General features: G+C 36.2%; 2 protein-coding genes across 2 annotated transcripts in view; both read right to left on the bottom strand.

The window, feature by feature from the left end:
* The window catches only part of vih (ubiquitin conjugating enzyme vih), a 347,513-nt gene that overhangs the window by 44,004 nt on the left and 283,526 nt on the right, over positions 1–19,983 (bottom strand). The gene's annotated exons all lie outside the window — the stretch shown is intronic.
* The window catches only part of LOC143909231 (protein CBFA2T1-like), a 144,164-nt gene that overhangs the window by 28,834 nt on the left and 95,347 nt on the right, over positions 1–19,983 (bottom strand). The window contains exons 3-6 of the mRNA XM_077427137.1: positions 9,388–9,516; positions 7,096–7,271; positions 6,837–6,983; positions 1,975–2,096 (exon numbers count right to left, since the gene is read on the bottom strand). Coding sequence (XP_077283263.1) covers positions 1,975–2,096; positions 6,837–6,983; positions 7,096–7,271; positions 9,388–9,516 — 574 coding nt within the window. The remainder of the gene's footprint in view (positions 1–1,974; positions 2,097–6,836; positions 6,984–7,095; positions 7,272–9,387; positions 9,517–19,983) is intronic.

Genomic DNA, 19,983 nt, shown 5'->3' with positions numbered 1-19,983 from the left:
TTCAAGGCTATGTCCAAGTGCATTGAATACACAAATAAATCAATTCGTGAAGGGACACGTAGTACAGACCAATGAAATTGCCCAATGTACCAGGAAGGCCTAACAGGTAAACCCCAATGCGCCTTCCTGGCCAATTACAATTACACTGTTCGAAAATGACAACTTTTTTTTTTTGGTTCAGAGACAAGATATGACTTTTCTAGTAAATATATGTATGCCCAGTGAACACGAATCTGGTAATAAAAAATGGTGATTGGCTCGAGATTCAGAGCTATATGTCTTTTTAAATCGCGCAATTTTTCTATATCTTGATGTTGTTCGGTCGATGTCTCAAAATATTGGAATCTATAGTTGGGTATTTTATCTTTAATTTGTAGTAATTTTCAGCTTTCAAATCTCTAAGTAGTCGTCCAGTTCAAATCAAAAGTCAAAAGTACGTATTTTCACTTGGGATTTTTTCCCGCTGTTAATACTATTTTATATTGAGTTTTTTCTATTGAAAAATGTTTATTGGGATAGTGTTCTGGCCGCACTATTTTTTGTTTTCGTTTAAAAGGGTTAATTGGAAGTGTGCTGAACTTTAAATCGGTAAAATTGCGAGCAAAAAGCTCGTACTAGTATTTACTCGTATTTGCACTAATCTGAATTGAATTAATAGGGATAATATATTAAATTATCTTTATATGAGAATTAAATAAAATTCCACTTAGAAAAATCATATTTCGACTATTCTTGTGGATTAATAACAAAAATTATATTGATTATATTGGCTTACCTCGATAAAATAAACGTATGAAAAAACGTTGAAAGTTTTCTGCATCCCGTTGGCCCAGTCTGCTCTTTTTTATTACAAGGTTATACTTAGCTTAACTTCGTCAATTGGTCCGTCAAACTTCCTACACTCTTCTAAACGCTTTGAAACTTTGCCATTTAGCGAGGTTTGGCCACCGATAGAGATTTTAATTGGGTTCGCTAAGTCGATGGTGAAATATAATCGTAATAATCACGTTTAAAAATTGAAAATTTTTGGAGAAGGTGACAGTTCACCCATTGCCAGTAGCCTTGTTCGTTTGACTTTCCACCCCCCACTTGTTTTGTCAAATTTTAATTGGTTAAGCGCCTATAACTTTATTATTTTCACACAATATCTTATAAAATTAGCATTATAGGCTCTCATTGTCTGTCATTTTTACTTCACATATTATGAATATAAAAATGTTGAAATTATATAGCGCGATCATATTACCATTATTAACCTATGCTTCACCTGTATGGAATAACGCCTCGAATACTAACCTTTCCAAGCTCAAAATAATACGAAAAAAATCCCTAAAAATAATTTATAATACACCCATATATACTAAGTTGAAAAAACTGTATGCCATAAATAATATTCCATTTGTTACAGGTATTACTAACAAATTAACCAGTAGATTCTATGACAGAATCACTAATAACCATACTAACACACTTGTGAAGAGTCTCGGTGATTACAACAGAATGTATATACCGTTCAGGTATGAACACAGATTACCTAAACACAATCTGCTTTAGGTCATCGAATTGAGAGTCTTTAATTAATATTATGTATTAGATGTACTATGAGCATTTATACGAATTGTAAATTAGGTTTTTGAGCTCTTTTTCCTATTATGCTGTACATCAACATTAGAATAATACAATACTATGATTACTAACAAAATTACATTAAAATTGTAAAACAGAAAATGATCAGTAGATCAGTAGCTATTCAAATATATATAAGATGTATTGTGAACATTATTTCGTAATAATAAAAAGCATTTAAAAATCAATATCAAATATTATAATGTTGACAATTCGATATGCGTGCTATGGCCAAAAACTTTTTGACGTATCTCTGCTCGAACCAGTAGTTCTCTGTTTTCAACTGTCGTTTTTGGCTTGCTTTTTATATCTGCGTCTTGGGTTTCTTAGTAAAAAAAGAATACTTACGGATCTAAAGCTCTCTTGGTAGGCGTGGGTGAAGTCGGCGCACCCAGAAAAATATCAGCCGGTTCCGAGGAACCAGGTTCCAATGCCACCACCTCGTGAGTGCGCACGTACTGGAGCGGAGCCTGGAATAAAAATCATACCAAAACTAAAGAAATGTCTAAACAAGTCGAGCGAACCGAAACGCTTTCATATCGGCGCACGGTGGTCTTACGTATCGACACGTGTGGCCAAATTTATTCGGTTCGGTTTAAATTGTTTTCTTCGGCGTATCGGCGCATGGATTGGGCGCGGGGGGAGAAGGGGGTAAGGGAATGGGGGCTCTTGGGGGCGTCGCCTCGCCATCTGGTGCCTCTCTCCGACGGCACCTGCGGCGATGGGGGCTCGAGGGGGTGGCTGAGGGGGTGGGGGTGGTTCGTCCAGATTAAAATTTGTACCGAAGCCCCCTCCCCAGGAGCCCCCGGACAGCTGTTACTTTAACCGCGGCCCCCCCTTCCTCCCCCTCGACGAGGACGACCAGGGATGTGAGAGAAAATTTGAGGCCTTAGTCCCGATACGTTCGATCGGTAGAAATAGTAGTGGTTGGGTAACGCTTGGTAATTTATACATAAACAAAATTACCATAATCTTTGTACGTCAATCAGCTGTGAATTGAGTACTCACTAAGATTGGGCCTGAAGCTATTATATAATTGACTTATACATAGCCAGCAGTATGGCTTAACGATAGCGTATACATATGTTTAGCACCAAGTGATCAGTGGGTTCGATCCGCTATACTGCTGGTTAGATTTGGGGGTTTTGTGACTCCAAATCGATTGTTTCTTATCGGAGTTTGCCAATTTTATCTGATCATTGTTGAAACGGTTCCTTAAAATTGGCAAAAAATTATCTTTTCTGTTGTCACAAATCTTCTATTTATTGTATGTGCAATTTGTAAAAATCATTTACAAAAATTTAAATCCACAGATGTCTCAATGGATTAATTCTGTAATTCATCAATTAATTGTTATTTCGTGTTCTTCAACTTCTGGAAATACAGTGATTTATGTAATTATAAAATGCTGCATTATTTGTAATTAATTGTCCAGGAAGGCGCATTGGGGTCTTCCTGTCAAGCCTTCCTGGTATATATCTATGTAAAATAAAATAAAATAAAATAAAATAACTAGCAGCGTGGACTAATGGTTAGCATATCATGCTTTCGAGTGGAGTGGTCACGGTTGGATTCACACTAGGTCGATCGTCTCCTTTCAGAGTTTGCCAATTTTTCCGATTTTTATGAAATGGTCCTTGTAAATTGGCAAATTGTAAATCTCAAGTTTTTCAGCGTCTTGAGTTTTGCCAATTTATATAATAAAATACTGCAAAAATTTCTCCATAGATGTCACTGTGGATGATGTTTGTATGAATTCGAATTATGAATTAGTACACTCGTCGCTTTGGAGCGATCTCTAAAGGCGAGTGGTACATGTTCAATTGAAATAAAAATAAAATAAAATATATATATAGTAACTGCATGAGAACAAAATATATGAATGTAGTAACTACGGAGTTTTACAAGTATTAATTGTAAATGAAATTGCTGTGAATTCAGACTTCTTCGACTAACATACCACTCCGTATATATGGACTTTATATATAAAATCGACTTTTCGTCGGAAAAATATGAAGTTATCTAGCAAAATATACGGGAAGGAGGAGAACCGGTACAAATTCCCGGGGCCTGGCGACTTTTAAGGACCTGGTCTGAAATGGTAAGTGAATTTTCAAAGCCTGTAAATTCCCGTCTGCCCAGCGGTGACGAATTCATCGACAAAATTCGCCATAATCAGTCAAGTATTTATATGTATGTATGTATGTACATACTTACGAAACGTACAATTATTATTATTTTTTATCACTGTCTTTTCTAACTAAATAAAATTTATACATACATATATTTTTTACATAGATATATTACCAGGAAGGTTTGACAGGAAGACCCCAATGCGCCTTCCTGAACAATTAATTACAAACAATGCAGCATTTTTATTGCTCAAATCACTGTATTTCGAGAAGCTGACGAACACGAAATTAACAATTAATTAATTAATCCATCGAGACATCTATGGATTTTTCACTATTAAATATGCGTGCATAGTGAAGCGACGTAAGACGAAGTGACTGAAGTGTGTAATCCAATAATGAATTTTAAATTTCGTAAATAATTGCGTCTTGTTTCTTAACTCTGACAACCCTGTTTCTCAAAGCTGTACAGGGGCGGGGAATATGTAAACAGCGGTGACACAACCTTTCAATCCTGTCGTCACACGGTGACATTTTTCCTCTTCATTCCTTCACCTTTCTTCCATTTCAACTTACAATTTCAAAATGACGCAAATCTCCACTATCGAAACGAACACACAACCATTCTACATATATAAAATATAATATATGTGGTACCTGCATATTACTAATTTATATATCGGAAAAGGAGAGGGAGGTGGGGAAGGATTATATTACCTGAAAGTGACAGGTGTTACTTTTGAACTATGAAACGAAATCAAACCGACCGAAGCGTGTTAATTATTGTAAAATGTCAAAGGGTCAAAATTGTGATAAAATTAATTTGATATAACATGTATCTATGAATTTGTCGTACTCTTTCTATTTTTCTCTCCCCCTTTTTATCGGTAGAAAGTGGTCTTATTTTATTACGGGGGTTGGTGTGTGGTTTTACCAAATCGACCGGAAATAAGGGTTGATCAATCCCCCGCTACGACGGGATTACAACTCCATATCCCTATATTGTCGTTTCCGTGCACCTGTTCAAACAACCATTATTTCCTATACTTATACAATATATGTACATATATAAGATAAAATATCACAAAATAAAATAAGCTCTACTAGTCTGTCATACGGTTTTCATACATATATTTCAATCTCTGTCGAAAAATATGGTCTTTCTTTGAAATCCTTAAATTCAACACATTTTAGATATAACTAGATAATAAACTTAAACTTCTAGATGTGAAATTTTAGTTCAATTTATCTAAAGGTTTTTGAATATAATAAGAATTACAGTAACCGATACTAAGTTTCATGTTTAAAAAATCCCCAAAATACATACCGACAGATACACAAACACACACACAGACACACACATTTTTCTAGATCATGAAAACGTGATCAGTAGAGGTAGGACCGGAAGCGTGCTGTTTATTGTTCAATTGTTGTAAATCCTTTGTAAAAAAGGTTCGGAAAACCTTTAACAATGCATTTACAACCTTTGAACAATACGCAGCACCTTCTGGGTCCGGTGACTAGTGATCAGTGATCGATTCTGAGTTCGAATCAGTCAAAATCTCAAGTTCGAATTTTCGCATGATTACACAACTTCATATATTGTTACTACGTACATAGATAGATATACTAAAAATGGATAAAATCTTCGATTGTATTGCATTATTGTTTTCACAAATCCGTAGAGTGTAGGGCTGCCAGACGTCCCGGTATTCCGGTATTTTAGTTTGTCCCGGTTTCAAGTTTCTCGCCCCGGCGTCCCGAAGAGACCTTTCGGGACAGCCAAATGTCCCGGTTTTCGATATTTCTTTCATTGTTTAGAAATACCGACCCCCCGCAGTTATTAAACTGCAAAAAAATGCACGAATCTCAATCTCACCCTAGATCCACATCCATGGTTAAAAAAGTAAGAAAAGCAAGATTCAGAAGATAATTTTTTTTTCAATCTTCTTTGTCAATATGTAATTAATTTCATTTAATATTAAAATAACTAATTAAACTGGAAAAAAGAAAGGAAATACTAGTTTATAAAAGGAAGGATCTTGAATGTAATTTGTTAAGTTTACGATTTTTACAAAGTTTTCATTCTTCATTCTTGTAATATCTGTGCCTGGGGGGGGGGGGGAGAATACAATTAAAATGTCCCGGTTTAGATATCAATAAATCTGGCAGCCCTAGTAGAATGACATATAACGAACATACAAGGGTAGTTTCATAAATACAAGTAGATATACAGTAAAATTAAGGTAAAGGTCTGACCGCACTATGCGTCAAACGAACGATCCGACACTTCACAACAGTGTGCGACAATATTAGGTAAAACGCACTTGAGCGACAGCGAAGCGACACTACGCAGTAAATTATGTCAATAAATTCGTTCGGTACCTCGGAGCAAGATGGACGAAACGGGCGCTATTATAGTGTAACGTTATGAAGAGAGACGCCCGTAGACCGATGACGTCATGGTGACGCCGACCAATGGAGGAGTCGGGCTTTGCGGCCAATGGCTGCGCCAGACTCCTTGACCAATGATAATACGTGTATGCGCTGAGCGCTCTATGATATAAGTATGGTACGCTCTCGATCGGTGGCATTCGGATCCTGGCCTCCACCGGACGAGCAGCAATAAAGACTTGGAACCTGCCTGCGTGTTTTCTTGTACCTCGACCTGACTCCACTTACCTCTGAATACTCTTCAATAGTATCTTCAATATGCGAGGAAGAAGAACAATCGAGAAAAACCAAATATTATGGCTACATGCTATTTCAAAGTCACGATATGAATAAGGAGAATAATTGTCGCAAGGCAACCCCCACTCAACGACACTTGCGTTACGTCACGAAAGACACTTTGCGTCAAAGTTGGTCGGAAAGTCAAATTTCGGTGTCCTTCTATGTACGTCATGCGATTGTCGCGTAGTGCGTTATGTCTCATACAATTTCATACAAACAATATTTGGTCGCGTACTGTTGCCAAGTGTCGGATCGTTCGGTTGTCGCATAGTGTGGTCAGATCTTTAGTATTATATATATATTTATATGAGCACAAGTCGGGGTAAAATGGTAGAAAGTACGAACTTGTTTAGCATTTCTTGCGAGCGTTTGAATTTCTCTTTGAAGTGGCGGCAAAGAAGCTCGTAGAAACGGCAAAACGAACGGTCTCAAAGGAAAGTTGGTGGCTTCTTGGAGCGCCTGCTGGAACTCTTCAACGCTGATCGTGGAACTCTAACAACAACAAAAACAACTATATAAACAAACTGCAAAAACAAAACAATAACAAACTAGAAGCCTAGACACACCCAATTGACATATAATGTGATTTAATTATCATATTTACCACGAGGCTGTGCACTAAAGATCGGACTCGATCGCCAACATCGACACTGATGTCGACAGCAAACTGGATCAAGGTCGAGAGGAATCTCTTCAGCCGAGCTGGAGGTGGTCGTCCTCCTGTTCCCAACTCTCCGGCTGGTCCACTGCTGACAACTCCAGCTCCAGGAGATGAAGATCCTGAACAGTACGTATAATAAGTACCGAAGGGACAAAGATCGACGTGATGACACTTTACACAGGAGCACATGAAAAGATAGTTCTAGAAATCAAGGTCAAAGGATTTCTTATCTTTTTCTTATGTACTCCTGTGAAATTTTGCACTATTGCAACTTGTATCATTTCCACTTGACAGTCAAGTTATGCGAAGGGTTATAGGACATTTCATTGCACGACCATTTCATCGCGGGAACAACTCGCTGACAGATTTCATGCAACTATTTTTTAATTATACTATACGGCAATAAAAATGTCATACAATTTATGGTTTTGTTGATAAAATAAAGCTAGAAAGTTTTCAATTAATTTTATTAAATCATTGCTCCAAATATTTGAATAACGGTTTCAATATACATTTCAAAAAGTACAGTCAACATATGAATTTTAGATTAATATTATGGATAAAAACTGTAAGTGAATTGTCCCGCGATAAAAAGCCACCGCGATGAAATGGTCATGCGATTAAATGTCGTAAGACGCAAAGGTATGTGAAATCTTGAAGGATTTGCACGTGAAATTATAGATTGATTTTAAATAACCAGTAGAATAGACTAATGGCTAACATACAATGCTTTGAACAAAGTGGTAACGGATTCAAATCTCACTGGTTCCAACAAATTGGCCGTCAAATTGACCCGTTTTCTCGCAAATTTCGAGCTTTCAGCAATCTTGAATTTCACTGAATTGCATAAAATGCTGCAAATTTACAAATTTGACCATAAATGTCTCTGTGTATGTTAATTGATATGTATTTACTTTGTATAATACTAATAATATTTGTATTAAATGTAAAATGTTTCTGACCAGGAAGGTGCATTGTAGTTAACTGTTAAGAGGGCTGGACACCAGTGGCTTGTCCATACAAACGTATTACACTTCTCCCTTCCTCAATTATGGCACTAGAGAAATTATTTTTTTTAATATGCTATGGATATCCACCATAGGCATGTTTCTATGTTTTATTTTTTTTTATTAGTTATTTTTTATAGGAGCTAGAAGCCACCAAACATCTATAAAAAATCGCCTCGTTTTTACACCCACGAAAAGAGTTCAGCGAGCTAATTTAACGGTTGATTTAAAAAAAAAATTCAAACATAGAAAATATTTTTCTCATACCGATGATGAAATTTTTTTTTAAATTGGTCCAGTTTCGGAGGAGAAAACTGGAGAATACGAAACCTCGATTTTGTCAATTTAAAATAGGTATTATCTAGTCGAGGCGCAACTGTCGCAGTCACTCAATATATATATATTGATATATATTATTGCATTCACTCAATATACATTCACTCATCATTAGAGGTAGGATAGTCACAGTGCTATCCATTGTTCCGTTGTTGTAAATCCCTTGTAAAAAAGGTTCGGCAAACCTTTAACAATGCATTTACAACCTTTGAACAATACGCGGCACCTTCTGGGTCCGGTGATTACTCATCATAATCTACGATTACTTTCTACTATTATTTACGAATTTTTCTTTTTGTATTGCTACTTTTTTTTTGATTGGCTAATCCTTCATAGCAAGTTCCATTTTTCATGCTATCTGAAGAAACTTTTAATTGGCTTATGTTTAACTACTTATTTTATTATCGTTTTTTTTAGCTGTAAGTTTCTCTCTGTATATTAAATAAAATAAAATATATATCGAAGGTTAACAAAACAAAATTAAGGTTTCGGGTATCCAGCCCTATTAAGCCTTCCTGGTATAAATTAAAAATAAATAAAATTACAAAATAAATGATGCAAATACATATACATATGTATATGCAGAGATGTCTAGCTGAAAGCATATGCTAATGTCAAATTTTGAAATTTCAATCAAATTACTGATACAAACGTTTTTGACGAGTCAATGGTGTCAGTATACATCGACTTGACTAATATATGAAAATTAAATTAAAGTAAAATTTAAACGATGCAATGTTACTGCAAATACTTTCGACTTGACATCTTCAAGTGAATTTTCTTAAATTTTAAGGAATGGGAGAGGGGGTGAAAATAAAATTTTGCACGGGGTGCAAAAATGCTAGTTATGCTGGATGAATGGATGTTTGGGTTTGTGTATATTTCTTGTCACCTGCGCTGCCGTTGTGGTGGGGGCTCCTGTGGGGGGCGCAGCCGCTGGCCGGGGAGCCGTCTGGGGAGCGCTCGGCCGCCGCCCCCGGCCCCGGGGATGAGGGGCTGCGACACCTGTCCTTGGCGTTGTCTGCAAACAACCAAAACCACACCGTTATGCGCTTATCTATTCATCAAAATGCTCCAGTCGTCGACACTCCACAACAGAACGCTCAATCAAAGTCGTCGAAGAAAACATTTGAAACAACTTTACATATATATTTATTTTTTACAATTTCGCCATAGAGACATTACAGATTAGCTCCAGGTCGTCGCTATGGTTAATTTATTACAATACATTGAAAACTCATAATTAACGAGACATCTAAATACATACTTATTGGATCTACCTCACGGCACCGAAAGTGAAAAGGTCGAAAAAGCAAATATCGGAAGGCAAAGATCGAAAATCGAAAGATCTTAAGTCGAAAGATCAAAAAAAAGGGTGCATGGTAAACGGTACTATATACATATTGTTGCGTAGGGGTGGGTGGAGGATCCAAGTAAAAGGCCAACAGTCGTTTCACAGCATTTTTTTTTTTTTTTTTTTTTACATATATACCAGGAAGGCCTTACAGGTAAATCCCAATGCGCCTTCCTGGCCAATTACAAATACAAATGCAGCATTTTTATTATAAGTCGTTGAATTGCGAGACACTGAAAAAACTCGCAAATTAACGAGACATCTATGAATTGTACATAAATTTTTATTGTACATCAATCAAATTTCAAATAGTGGTGACATAGTAGGTAGGAAGGATTTTTAGCCAATTTTTTTTCCGGGAACCGTTTCAACAATGAAATCAGAGAAAATTGGCAAACTCTGATAGGAAACGATCAACCTGGAGTCACAAATCCAGGTCTGACCAACAGCATACTCTGAAAAATTCATTTTCATTCAGGGATAGAACCCGGCACCTTCTTGACGGTAAGCAGAAGCTTAACGTCCGAGCTATGCTGCTGGCTATTTATTGATGATTCAGGAGATATACGTATTGCCAGTGCTCAATGACATGATATCGCCTACGTACCGCCTTATAAGGGGTAGATCTCTCAGGACGTCTAATCTGTTTACCTACTGTATAGTCACGTATTCGGATATGTATTCCCACGGTATTGGGTCTCCCCGTACCGATTCTGAGAAATAACTAATAACGGTCATTGTTTAGCCTAAATGCACTTAGAGTCCAGATATAATCCTTGGAAGTAAGTGCGAGCACTTAGTTAACCCGATAACAGATATCCGTTGGTCTAAGTGCAATTCGCTCAATCCGCTGCGTACGTAACAATATTTTATTTTTTTATTTTTTATTTCATACCAGGAAGGCATTACAGGTAAACCCCAATGCGCCTTCCTGGCCAAATTACAAACAATACAGCATTTTTTATTATATAAGTCGCTAAATTACGAGACACTGACTTAAACTCGACAATTAACGAGACATCTATGAATTGTACATACATTTTTATTGTAATATTTACATTAATCATACTCAAATAGTGGTGACATAGTGGGTAGGAAGGATTTTTAGCCAATTTTTAATCGTGAATCGTTTCAACAATGAAATCAGAGAAAATTGGCAAACTCTGATAGGAAACGATCAACCAGGAGTCACAAATCCTGGTCTGACCAGCAGCATTACAGATATACTCAGAAAAATTCTTTTCAATCGAGGTCAGCTCAAGGGATCGAACTCGGCGCCTCTCAGTGTTAAGCAGAAGCTTAACGACCGAGCCACGCTGCTGCTATGTATATATAATATATATATATATATATATATATATATATATATATATATATATATATATATATATATATATATCAGTGGAATGCGGTGAAATTATCTTTCTTTTTGTCATACAGCCTTGTTTAATGTGCGCGCGCAGGATACGGGAAGAAAAGCCTGTTCGTCTTGTTCCTGTTGTATCCTGCTCGCGCAAATTAAGTGAGGATGTACGACGGGGGGAGCGATCGTTTTACCGCACGCCACTGATATATGTATATACTAAGCGTTTTTCATATGTATGCATGGTAAACGAACATTCTTGACTTTTCCACTGTCGACTTTTTTACGGTCACCCATATTATTTACATAGATGATTGTACTATTGGATCGTACTGTTCTCCCTATCGTCTGGAATAAAAAGTTATTATTATTGTTATTAATGCAAAGTACGTTTAGTATTGTATAAATTATGAAATTTATCTGAATTTCCTCAAAATCTTTGAAGTGTTGTAGAAATATAGCACAACTTATACTATACCGAATCGACGTCGATAATTTCACCTATTTCCCCATCGAGTTATACAATGACATCATCGCCTCCTGTACGTCACCCATAATTATTACATACATACACATTTAAGCCAGCAGTATGGCTTAACGGTAGCGTATATGTTTAGCACCAAATGATCAGTGGGTTCGATCCGCTATACTGCTGGTTAGATTTGGGGGTTTTGTGACTCCAAATCGATCGTTTCTTATCAGAGTTTGCCAATTTTATCTGATCGTTGTTGAAACGGTTCCTCAAAATTGGCAAAAATCAGCTTTCCTGTTGTCACAAATCTTCTGTATTTATTGTATGTATAATTTGTAAAAATTATGTACAAAAATTTAAATCCATGTTCTTCAACTTCTGGAAATACATTGATTTATGTAATAATAAAATGCTGCAGTATTTGTAATTAATTGTCCAGGAAGGCGCATTGGGGTCTTCCTGTCAAATCACAAATTTTTGACGGATTGGCATTTGCCAGGATTGTCATTGAACTAGCATAGTGAAGTCAATAAATAAATGTAAAATTGGAATGATGTACCGGAGCAAAAGCTGTGATGATTGAAATATTTTTAAATAAAAATAAACAGCTCTAAAATGCTATATGTATATGTGTGTGTGTTGAGAATGTGTGAATTTAAGTGGGGACGCATACTGAAAGGTCTGCATTGTCGGTCCGCTTTCATCGATAGCTCTGGTTTCGAGCGCTCGCGGTCAGATTGATGTACCGATTGACCGTGAATGGGCGCTCCGGATGATGGAGGGCCCTCAGTGGGGCCCCACGCGGGGGCGGAGTCCCACCGCAGAAACAATGGCGCTTTTGTGCAGCGGTCAGCGCCAGACGACGAAGAGAGTGGCCGGTCCGGTCCTCCCACGAGAGGGCTGACCCTTTCAACTCACCTCTGCGAATCGATCAAAAGCTCCACTTCCTAATTATTCCACACGCATACTATTTATATATATGTATATACCTAGTATTTATAAACAACTGGATGCCCAGCTATTTTTTTTTTAATTTCAGACATAGATTCTATCTGCCTAATTATTTTTAAAAATAAACACCTCACTTGAATTGACAGAATTGTAGACATATAAAATAACAATTTCCTTGGTCAAATTTTTTTACATACCTCCTTTACGTTTCACATGGCTTTCGTGTCAGTGGTTATTTTTATCTCTTATCCGATCGTTTTCATACTTTGCCATATTGCTCATTTTGGTCATCAATACACGTTAATGTATCGTCTGCCATTCCGTTGGAGATAAAATATCGTATACAACGCGTTTTAAACACGCGGAAAGTAAATCTCCCTGACGTTTAATAAGCGTTCGTCCCGTATCTTCCAACCTGTTTGCCTTGATATGGCGATATAAGATTTTAATTGTTTAAACGCCTATAATTCACTTTATATTTTATAAAATTTGCTCTATAGGTTCTCGTTATCTCGTTATAATATTTAAATATTTATAGTTTTGACTCTCATATGTATATATAAATTTCAAATTTGGCGTCTAGCTTCATGTAATGTAATACACGATATATATTGATTTTTGGCCAAATATGTCAAATCTGACATTTCACGGCTTAAAGTATATCTCTTCACGGAGTTTTATATGCGAGATAAGTATTCAATAAGAAGTTATGTTGTATCTAATTGTTAAGAAAAAAAATGGTGTTTCACAAAATACTGTCATATATGGTAAACGACAACGCTGGAAGTGACCCCAATCTCACATCGATATATACATACAGACACATATATAATCAACAGTGTGGACTAGTGGTTGGCATATATGCTTTCGAGCGGAGTGGCCATGGTTCGATTCCCACTAGTAGTTGTTGGCCACACCTTGGTTTGTGATTCCAGGTCTCGATCGTTTCCTTTCAGAGTTTGCCAACTTTTCTGATTTTAAAGGGTTCCTGTAAATTGACGTCTCCTTTCTAGTCTCAAGTTATTCAACGTTTTGAGGTTCGCCAATTTCTATAATAAAATTCTTCAAAAATGTTTCCATAGATGTCACTGTGGATGATGTTTGTATTTATTTATTTTACATACATATATACCAGGAAGGCCTTACAGGTAAACCTCAATGCGCCTTCTTGGCCAATTACAAACAATACAGCCTTTTTATTATACAAGTCGCTAAATTACGAGACACTGAAAACTTGCAAATTAACGAGACATCTATGAATTGTAAATAAATTTTACTGTACATTAATCATACTCAAATAGTGGTGACATACTAGGTAGGAAGGATTTTAGCCAATTTTTTAATCGGGAACCGTTTCTACAATGAAATCAGATAAAATTTCCGAACTCTGATAGGAAACGATCGACCAGGAGTCACAAATATCCAGATCTGACCAGCAGCACTACAGATATACTCAAGAAAAATTCCTGGTCAATTACAAATTAACTACAATGCAGCATTTTTGTTACAAGTCGTTGAATTACGAGACACTGAAAAACTCGCAAATTAACGAGACATCTATGAATTGTACATACATTTGATTGTACATTAATCATACTCAGATATTGGTGACACAGTAGGTAGGAAGGTTTTTAGCCAATGTTTTATTCGGGAACCGTTTCAACAATGAAATCAGAGAAAATTGCCAAACTCTGATAGGAAACGATCGACCTGGAGTTACAAATATCCAAGTCTGACCAGCAGCACTACAGATGTACAGAGCTATGCTGCTGGCTAAATACGAAAATTATCTCAAAATTCTAAAGCACAGGAAAAAGATGCGAATTCAAAACTTTTACTATTCCATCGACTGATATTTAGTTATCCGCTGAATATTAACCAGTAGCGTGGTCTAGTGTTGAATGTTGAATTATCTCGTACTTGATGTTACGAGTTCGATTCCCGCTATTGGCCAGACCTTGATTTGTCAAGATCGATCGTTTCTTATCAGAATTTGCCAATTTTTCTGATTTTCATTGAAACGATTCCTGTAAAATTGGCGTTTCCTTCCCAATTTTCTGTTGCGAACCTTTACTTATTGTTATATCTTAGGTTTCGCCATATTGCTCACCATAGATGTCTCTGTGGTTGTTTATCGAATATAAAATTCGTATTGTTACATGAAAGTTATTCATCGTTATTTATCGTATTTATACGATATTTGTAATATCTGACGATAGATGTCAGATATTGTTTAGATTTACATGTATCTATGTAATAATTATGTTGACCAGGAAGGCGCATTTGGGGTTTACCTGTTAAGCCTTCCTGGTATATTTGTATATATGTATGTAAATATGTATGTAAAATAAATAAATTATCTAAAATTAGGTCTGCCACACTTGCGTTAAATCAATATGAAAAATAATCCTAAAAGAGATTCCCAGGGGGGGATTAGCATCTAAGTATAGCCACCGATCGAACCGCCATTTTCTGATCGTCACCCAACGATTCGACAGGTTTGGCAAAGTCCGGCGATCGGAGTTCCCTGAGGAGGGAGGGGAATTATATAGAGAACAGGGGTATATAACAGGGGGGGGGGGGTTGGTAAAGGCCAGGGCGTAATCCCGGTCCGGGGATCCGCCCCAGCGGCGTTGTAATCCGGCCACTGACGAGATAATGTCGCCGGCTGTTAGCGGCGGCCATATCTGGCTGGGAACACTCGCGCGCCAATTAAAAACGCGGATTAAAATATGAAGCTTTGTACCCCCTCCCCCCAACCCCTCATGTGGCGAATTGAAATTTGTTTAGTCGTTTAGTTTGAGATTAATTTACGGTATGTGTGTGTGTGTTTGTTTGTAGTTTAAAAACTTGGCTGCGTTTCTTGGTCGCGGTCAGCTGCCATCCACAGCGCCATATTGTCCCGCGTTATAATTCACAAATAATGGCCACCATCACGCTAACTACGACCATGCGCCGCAGCCGCGGCCCGCAAACACGCGCGGCCTTAGAACTGCCGCCATTTTTCAAAAACACAAAACTAAAATTAACAACCGTAGCTTTTTATTTTCTTCACTATCTAGTACATGTTAGTTAGCAGTTTGGCTTAGTGGTAGCGTATATATTTAGCACCACTGAGGTCAAAGGTTTGAGTCCTCACCACTGCTGGTTAGATTTGGGGGTTTTGTGACTCCAAATCGATCGTTTCTCTATCAGAGTTTGCCAATTTTATCTGATCATTGCTGAAACGGTTCCTGAAAATTGGTATTAGATCTAATCCTGTTGTCACAAAATCTGCCTGTGTATAATTTGTAATAATTATACACAGTAATCTGAAATCTGTAGATATCTCTATAGACATCTCTATAATTTCGTATTTATTATATGTATAAAAATTGTATACAAAAAAAAAATCTAAAAATAATCCATAGATGTCTCTATGATTATTATTTCTGATTAATTGTTATATGCTATATATTCTGATTGTATATGTATGTATTACTGAATTTCTGATTTATGATTGTTTATGTATTCTGTATTTCGTTAACGTACACCCGTCGCATTGGAGCAAATCTGTAATGGCGAGTGTATATTGATTAGTAACAATAAAAATAAAATGTTAGCCAGCAGCATAGCTTCTGCCTAACACAGAGAGGCGCCGGGTTCGATCCCATGAGCTGACCTCAATTTGAAAGAATTTTTCTGAAAGAGTATATACATATGTAGTGCTGCTGGTCAGATCTGGATATTTGTGACTCCTGATCGATCGTTTCCTATCAGAGTTTGCCGATTTTCTCTGATTTCATTGTTGAGACGGTTCCCGATTAAAAATTGGCTAAAATCCTTCCTACCTAGTATGTCACCACTATTTGAGTATGATTAATGTACAGTAAAATTTATTTACAATTCATAGATGTCTCGTTAATTTGCGAGTTTTCAGTGTCTCCTAATTTAGCGACTTGTATAATAAAAAGGCTGTATTGTTTGTAATTGGCCAAGAAGGCGCATTGGGGTTTACCTGTAAGGCCTTCCTGGTATAAAATGTAATAAAAAAGAAATAAAATAATATAAATCTCATAGTTTTATTTTGGAGAAGTAGGTATGTAGAAAAAGCATATTATATAACATTTAAAATTTGTATATGAATCCTAAATTAATTATTTTTGCCATAGCTAGAGCCACTTGAGTGTATAAATAAATCAATCCCTATATGGTACCTGCTATGTCACCACTATTTGAGTATGATTAGATGTCTCGTTCATTTGCAAGTTTTCAGTGTCTCGTAATTCAGCGACTTGTGTAATAAAAATGCTGTATTGTTTGTAATTGGCCAGAAAGGCGCATTGGGGTTACCTTTAAGACCTTCCTGGTATATGTATATGTAAAAAATATACATACATTTTGTTTTATATATTGTCTTATTAGTAAAATGGTAAATCAAACTGAGCACAAATCCACTGTCAACTATCATTCGAAAAAGTGTTGCCAATTCTAAAAACAAAACTTTTAAGAAGACAAGTGTGAATGATTAGGTTGGCATGCATGAGTTGAAGAATGGTTAAGTTGTCATCTTGTACATGTGACGCTTAGTTTGTTGTGGCTCTTCGAGTAATAAACGAGTCTACCGCCTATGTCTCCAAAGAACCAGCTCGTATATTTTTGGTGCTCTTTCGGGATTTTAGTTTGAAATTGTAAATATCAAGGCACAAAAGAATAACAAACAGTCGAAAGTTAAAGTTCCCATTTTCACTTTCAACCTTTCCTAGCTCGATTTCATTGTACATACATACATACGTGTTGTGTGATGAAAAGTGATTCGACCCGATTCCGTCTGCAATTTCAGATTAAAATTATTCTCTGTGTCAACATTGCTTTCAGGGCTGTACATATGCACATAACAGGCATGAAAGAGTAAAACGAAAGTTAAATAAAACCTGAAGAGCTGAACGACAGAATAAGAAATGATGGGAATCGCCACTCAGTCAGTGTTGACGCAATGTTTGTTCCGCGACACGCGAACTTTTGAATTTCGCTACGCTACGCTAAGTGCATCATTATAATATTTATTATCGATGCTTTTTATTCGATATTTGTTTGACAAGGTTCGTCAAGAGTGTATTTATTGTAATGCAGTCGGTTTCACGGCGAACGGCGCCTATAAACAACGGTTTGCTCTTTTATTATGTCCTCAATTATTTATGGCTTTGGCAGCTGGTTCCAAATCACTGGCGGCCAATTGCCTCCACTTAATAATTCACAAGTGACAAATGTCGTTATTGAACTAACTCTATTTTGAAAAAAATCGATTCAATAACAAACTTCTATTGTTATATATGCAGATTTGATATCCTATTTTGTTGAGATATCCGTCTTGTTGAAGTGTGTGGAATCAATAGTCGATTTGAATATCACCTTTGATCCTCAACTGACCTTTCACAACCACATCAAGACAGTCGCTGACGTTTCCTTTCGTAGAGTCGGATTTTTCTTGAGATATGCTAGGTTATTCTTCAACCCTTGACTACTCTTCGTTTGATTTTCAACTCGCCTGTGAGAAGCAAGCTAGAGTATAATGCGATTGTGTGGAATCCACATGAAGCAAATTACTGTCTAATGATTGAGAAAGTGCAAAAAGCATTTCTTCGTTTCCTATATAGGAAACAGTATGTGTACTACCCATATATCTACCCTACTCCTTTCCTTTTGGGCATGCTTGAGTATAAGTCCCTTGACCTTCGGAGAAGGTTCTCCTTAATTCGTTTTTTTCTCCAGCTTCTACGTGGTAATATCCGTCGTTGCTGGAACAGTTAAGATTTTATGTTCCTAATAATTATGTGCGTGGAAGACATCATCATTTAATAGTTATACATCGTTATAATTCATTATCGAATGGCTCCTATTCCAAGAGCTAACCGACATCTCAATGAAATCAGTGATCGCAGAATATTTTAACCTATTTGTCTGGTAGCCTGCGCTCATAATAATTTAATGTGATGTATGAGTGGAATTTTGATCGTCTCTCTTCCATTTGGGTCTTGCTGGGATGTTTTGAATTTGCAGCTGGTTCTTATATGTATATTGGTGCTACCTGTAGATGCAAGACGTTCCCTACTGTGTATTTTATTATTTGATATTTTTACTTCATCCGCAATTATTATAATGCTATTGTTTTTTTACTTACCTCTTATACAGTTCACATGGTTCCGATCGTTTTCATACTTTGCCATATTGCTCATTTTGGTCATCAATATACATAAATGTATCGTCTGCCATTACGTTGGAGATAAAATATCGTATACAATGCGTAACAAATATCCAGAATCTCGGATACGGTGACGTTTATGACGGTACGTAAGGCTACCATAATCTATCTTCAACCTTTTCGCCTTGATATGCTATTTCAGATTTTAATTGTTTAAACGCCTATAATTCACTCTATATTTTATAAAATTTGCTCTATAGGTTCTCGTTATCTCTAATATTTAAATATTTATAGTTTTAACTCTCATATGTATGTATATATAAATTTCAAATTTGGCGTCTAGCTTCATGTAATGTAATACACGATATATATTGATTTTTGGCCAAATATGTCAAATCTGACATTTCACTGTATATCTCCTCAGTCGGTTTTATCTGCGAGATAAGTATTCAATAAGAAGTTATGTTGTATCTAATTGTTAATATGATTTACAATAAGCTTACATACATTTAGTTTTTTACAATAAGCTTACATACATACAATTAGTTCAACAGCTACCCATAACCTCAAATTGCATTGTTTATTTCTCCAAAACAAACTTTCTAACCAATACAAGCTACAAATGTACACAGATCAAACAGTGATAGTTATATTTTTAGTTATCAGCTGATTTATTAATGATTGTGTATAAATGTATTTTTTGTCTGTATATACATATGTATGTATATATTTTTATTTCCTCAAATATCTATATTTTTTTGACCATTGTGGCGCATTAATGACTCCTGTAATGCCACAATTTTCCAAATTTAAACTTAAATAAATAAATGTATAATATATCTACTCGTGGCCTTTTGGCCAGTGTCGAAATTGAAATTGGAGTCGTTAATAATCGAGCGACTTTCACTCCGACTTAAAATTTATATGCCATATATTTACTTGACTCATCAATACCTAATATATGTACATAGGTAAATCTGTTTTCTTATATTTAGGTCAAATTATGGAAAAGGTCGATATTCGACAAATCGGATATACGCCAAATGCCTTCAATTTATTAGTTTTACGTACATATGAATATGAAAAAATGAATATGAAAAAGTTACTTTTACCACTCCTTAAGTGAAGGGACGGTAGAAAGCTCCCAGATAATTGTCATCGCTTCGA

This window comes from Arctopsyche grandis, chromosome 3 (assembly GCF_051622035.1).
Source record: "Arctopsyche grandis isolate Sample6627 chromosome 3, ASM5162203v2, whole genome shotgun sequence".
Classification (NCBI taxonomy): domain Eukaryota; kingdom Metazoa; phylum Arthropoda; class Insecta; order Trichoptera; family Hydropsychidae; genus Arctopsyche; species Arctopsyche grandis.
Note: the sequence above shows the minus strand (reverse complement) of the source record. Positions and strands in the feature narration are given on the sequence as shown.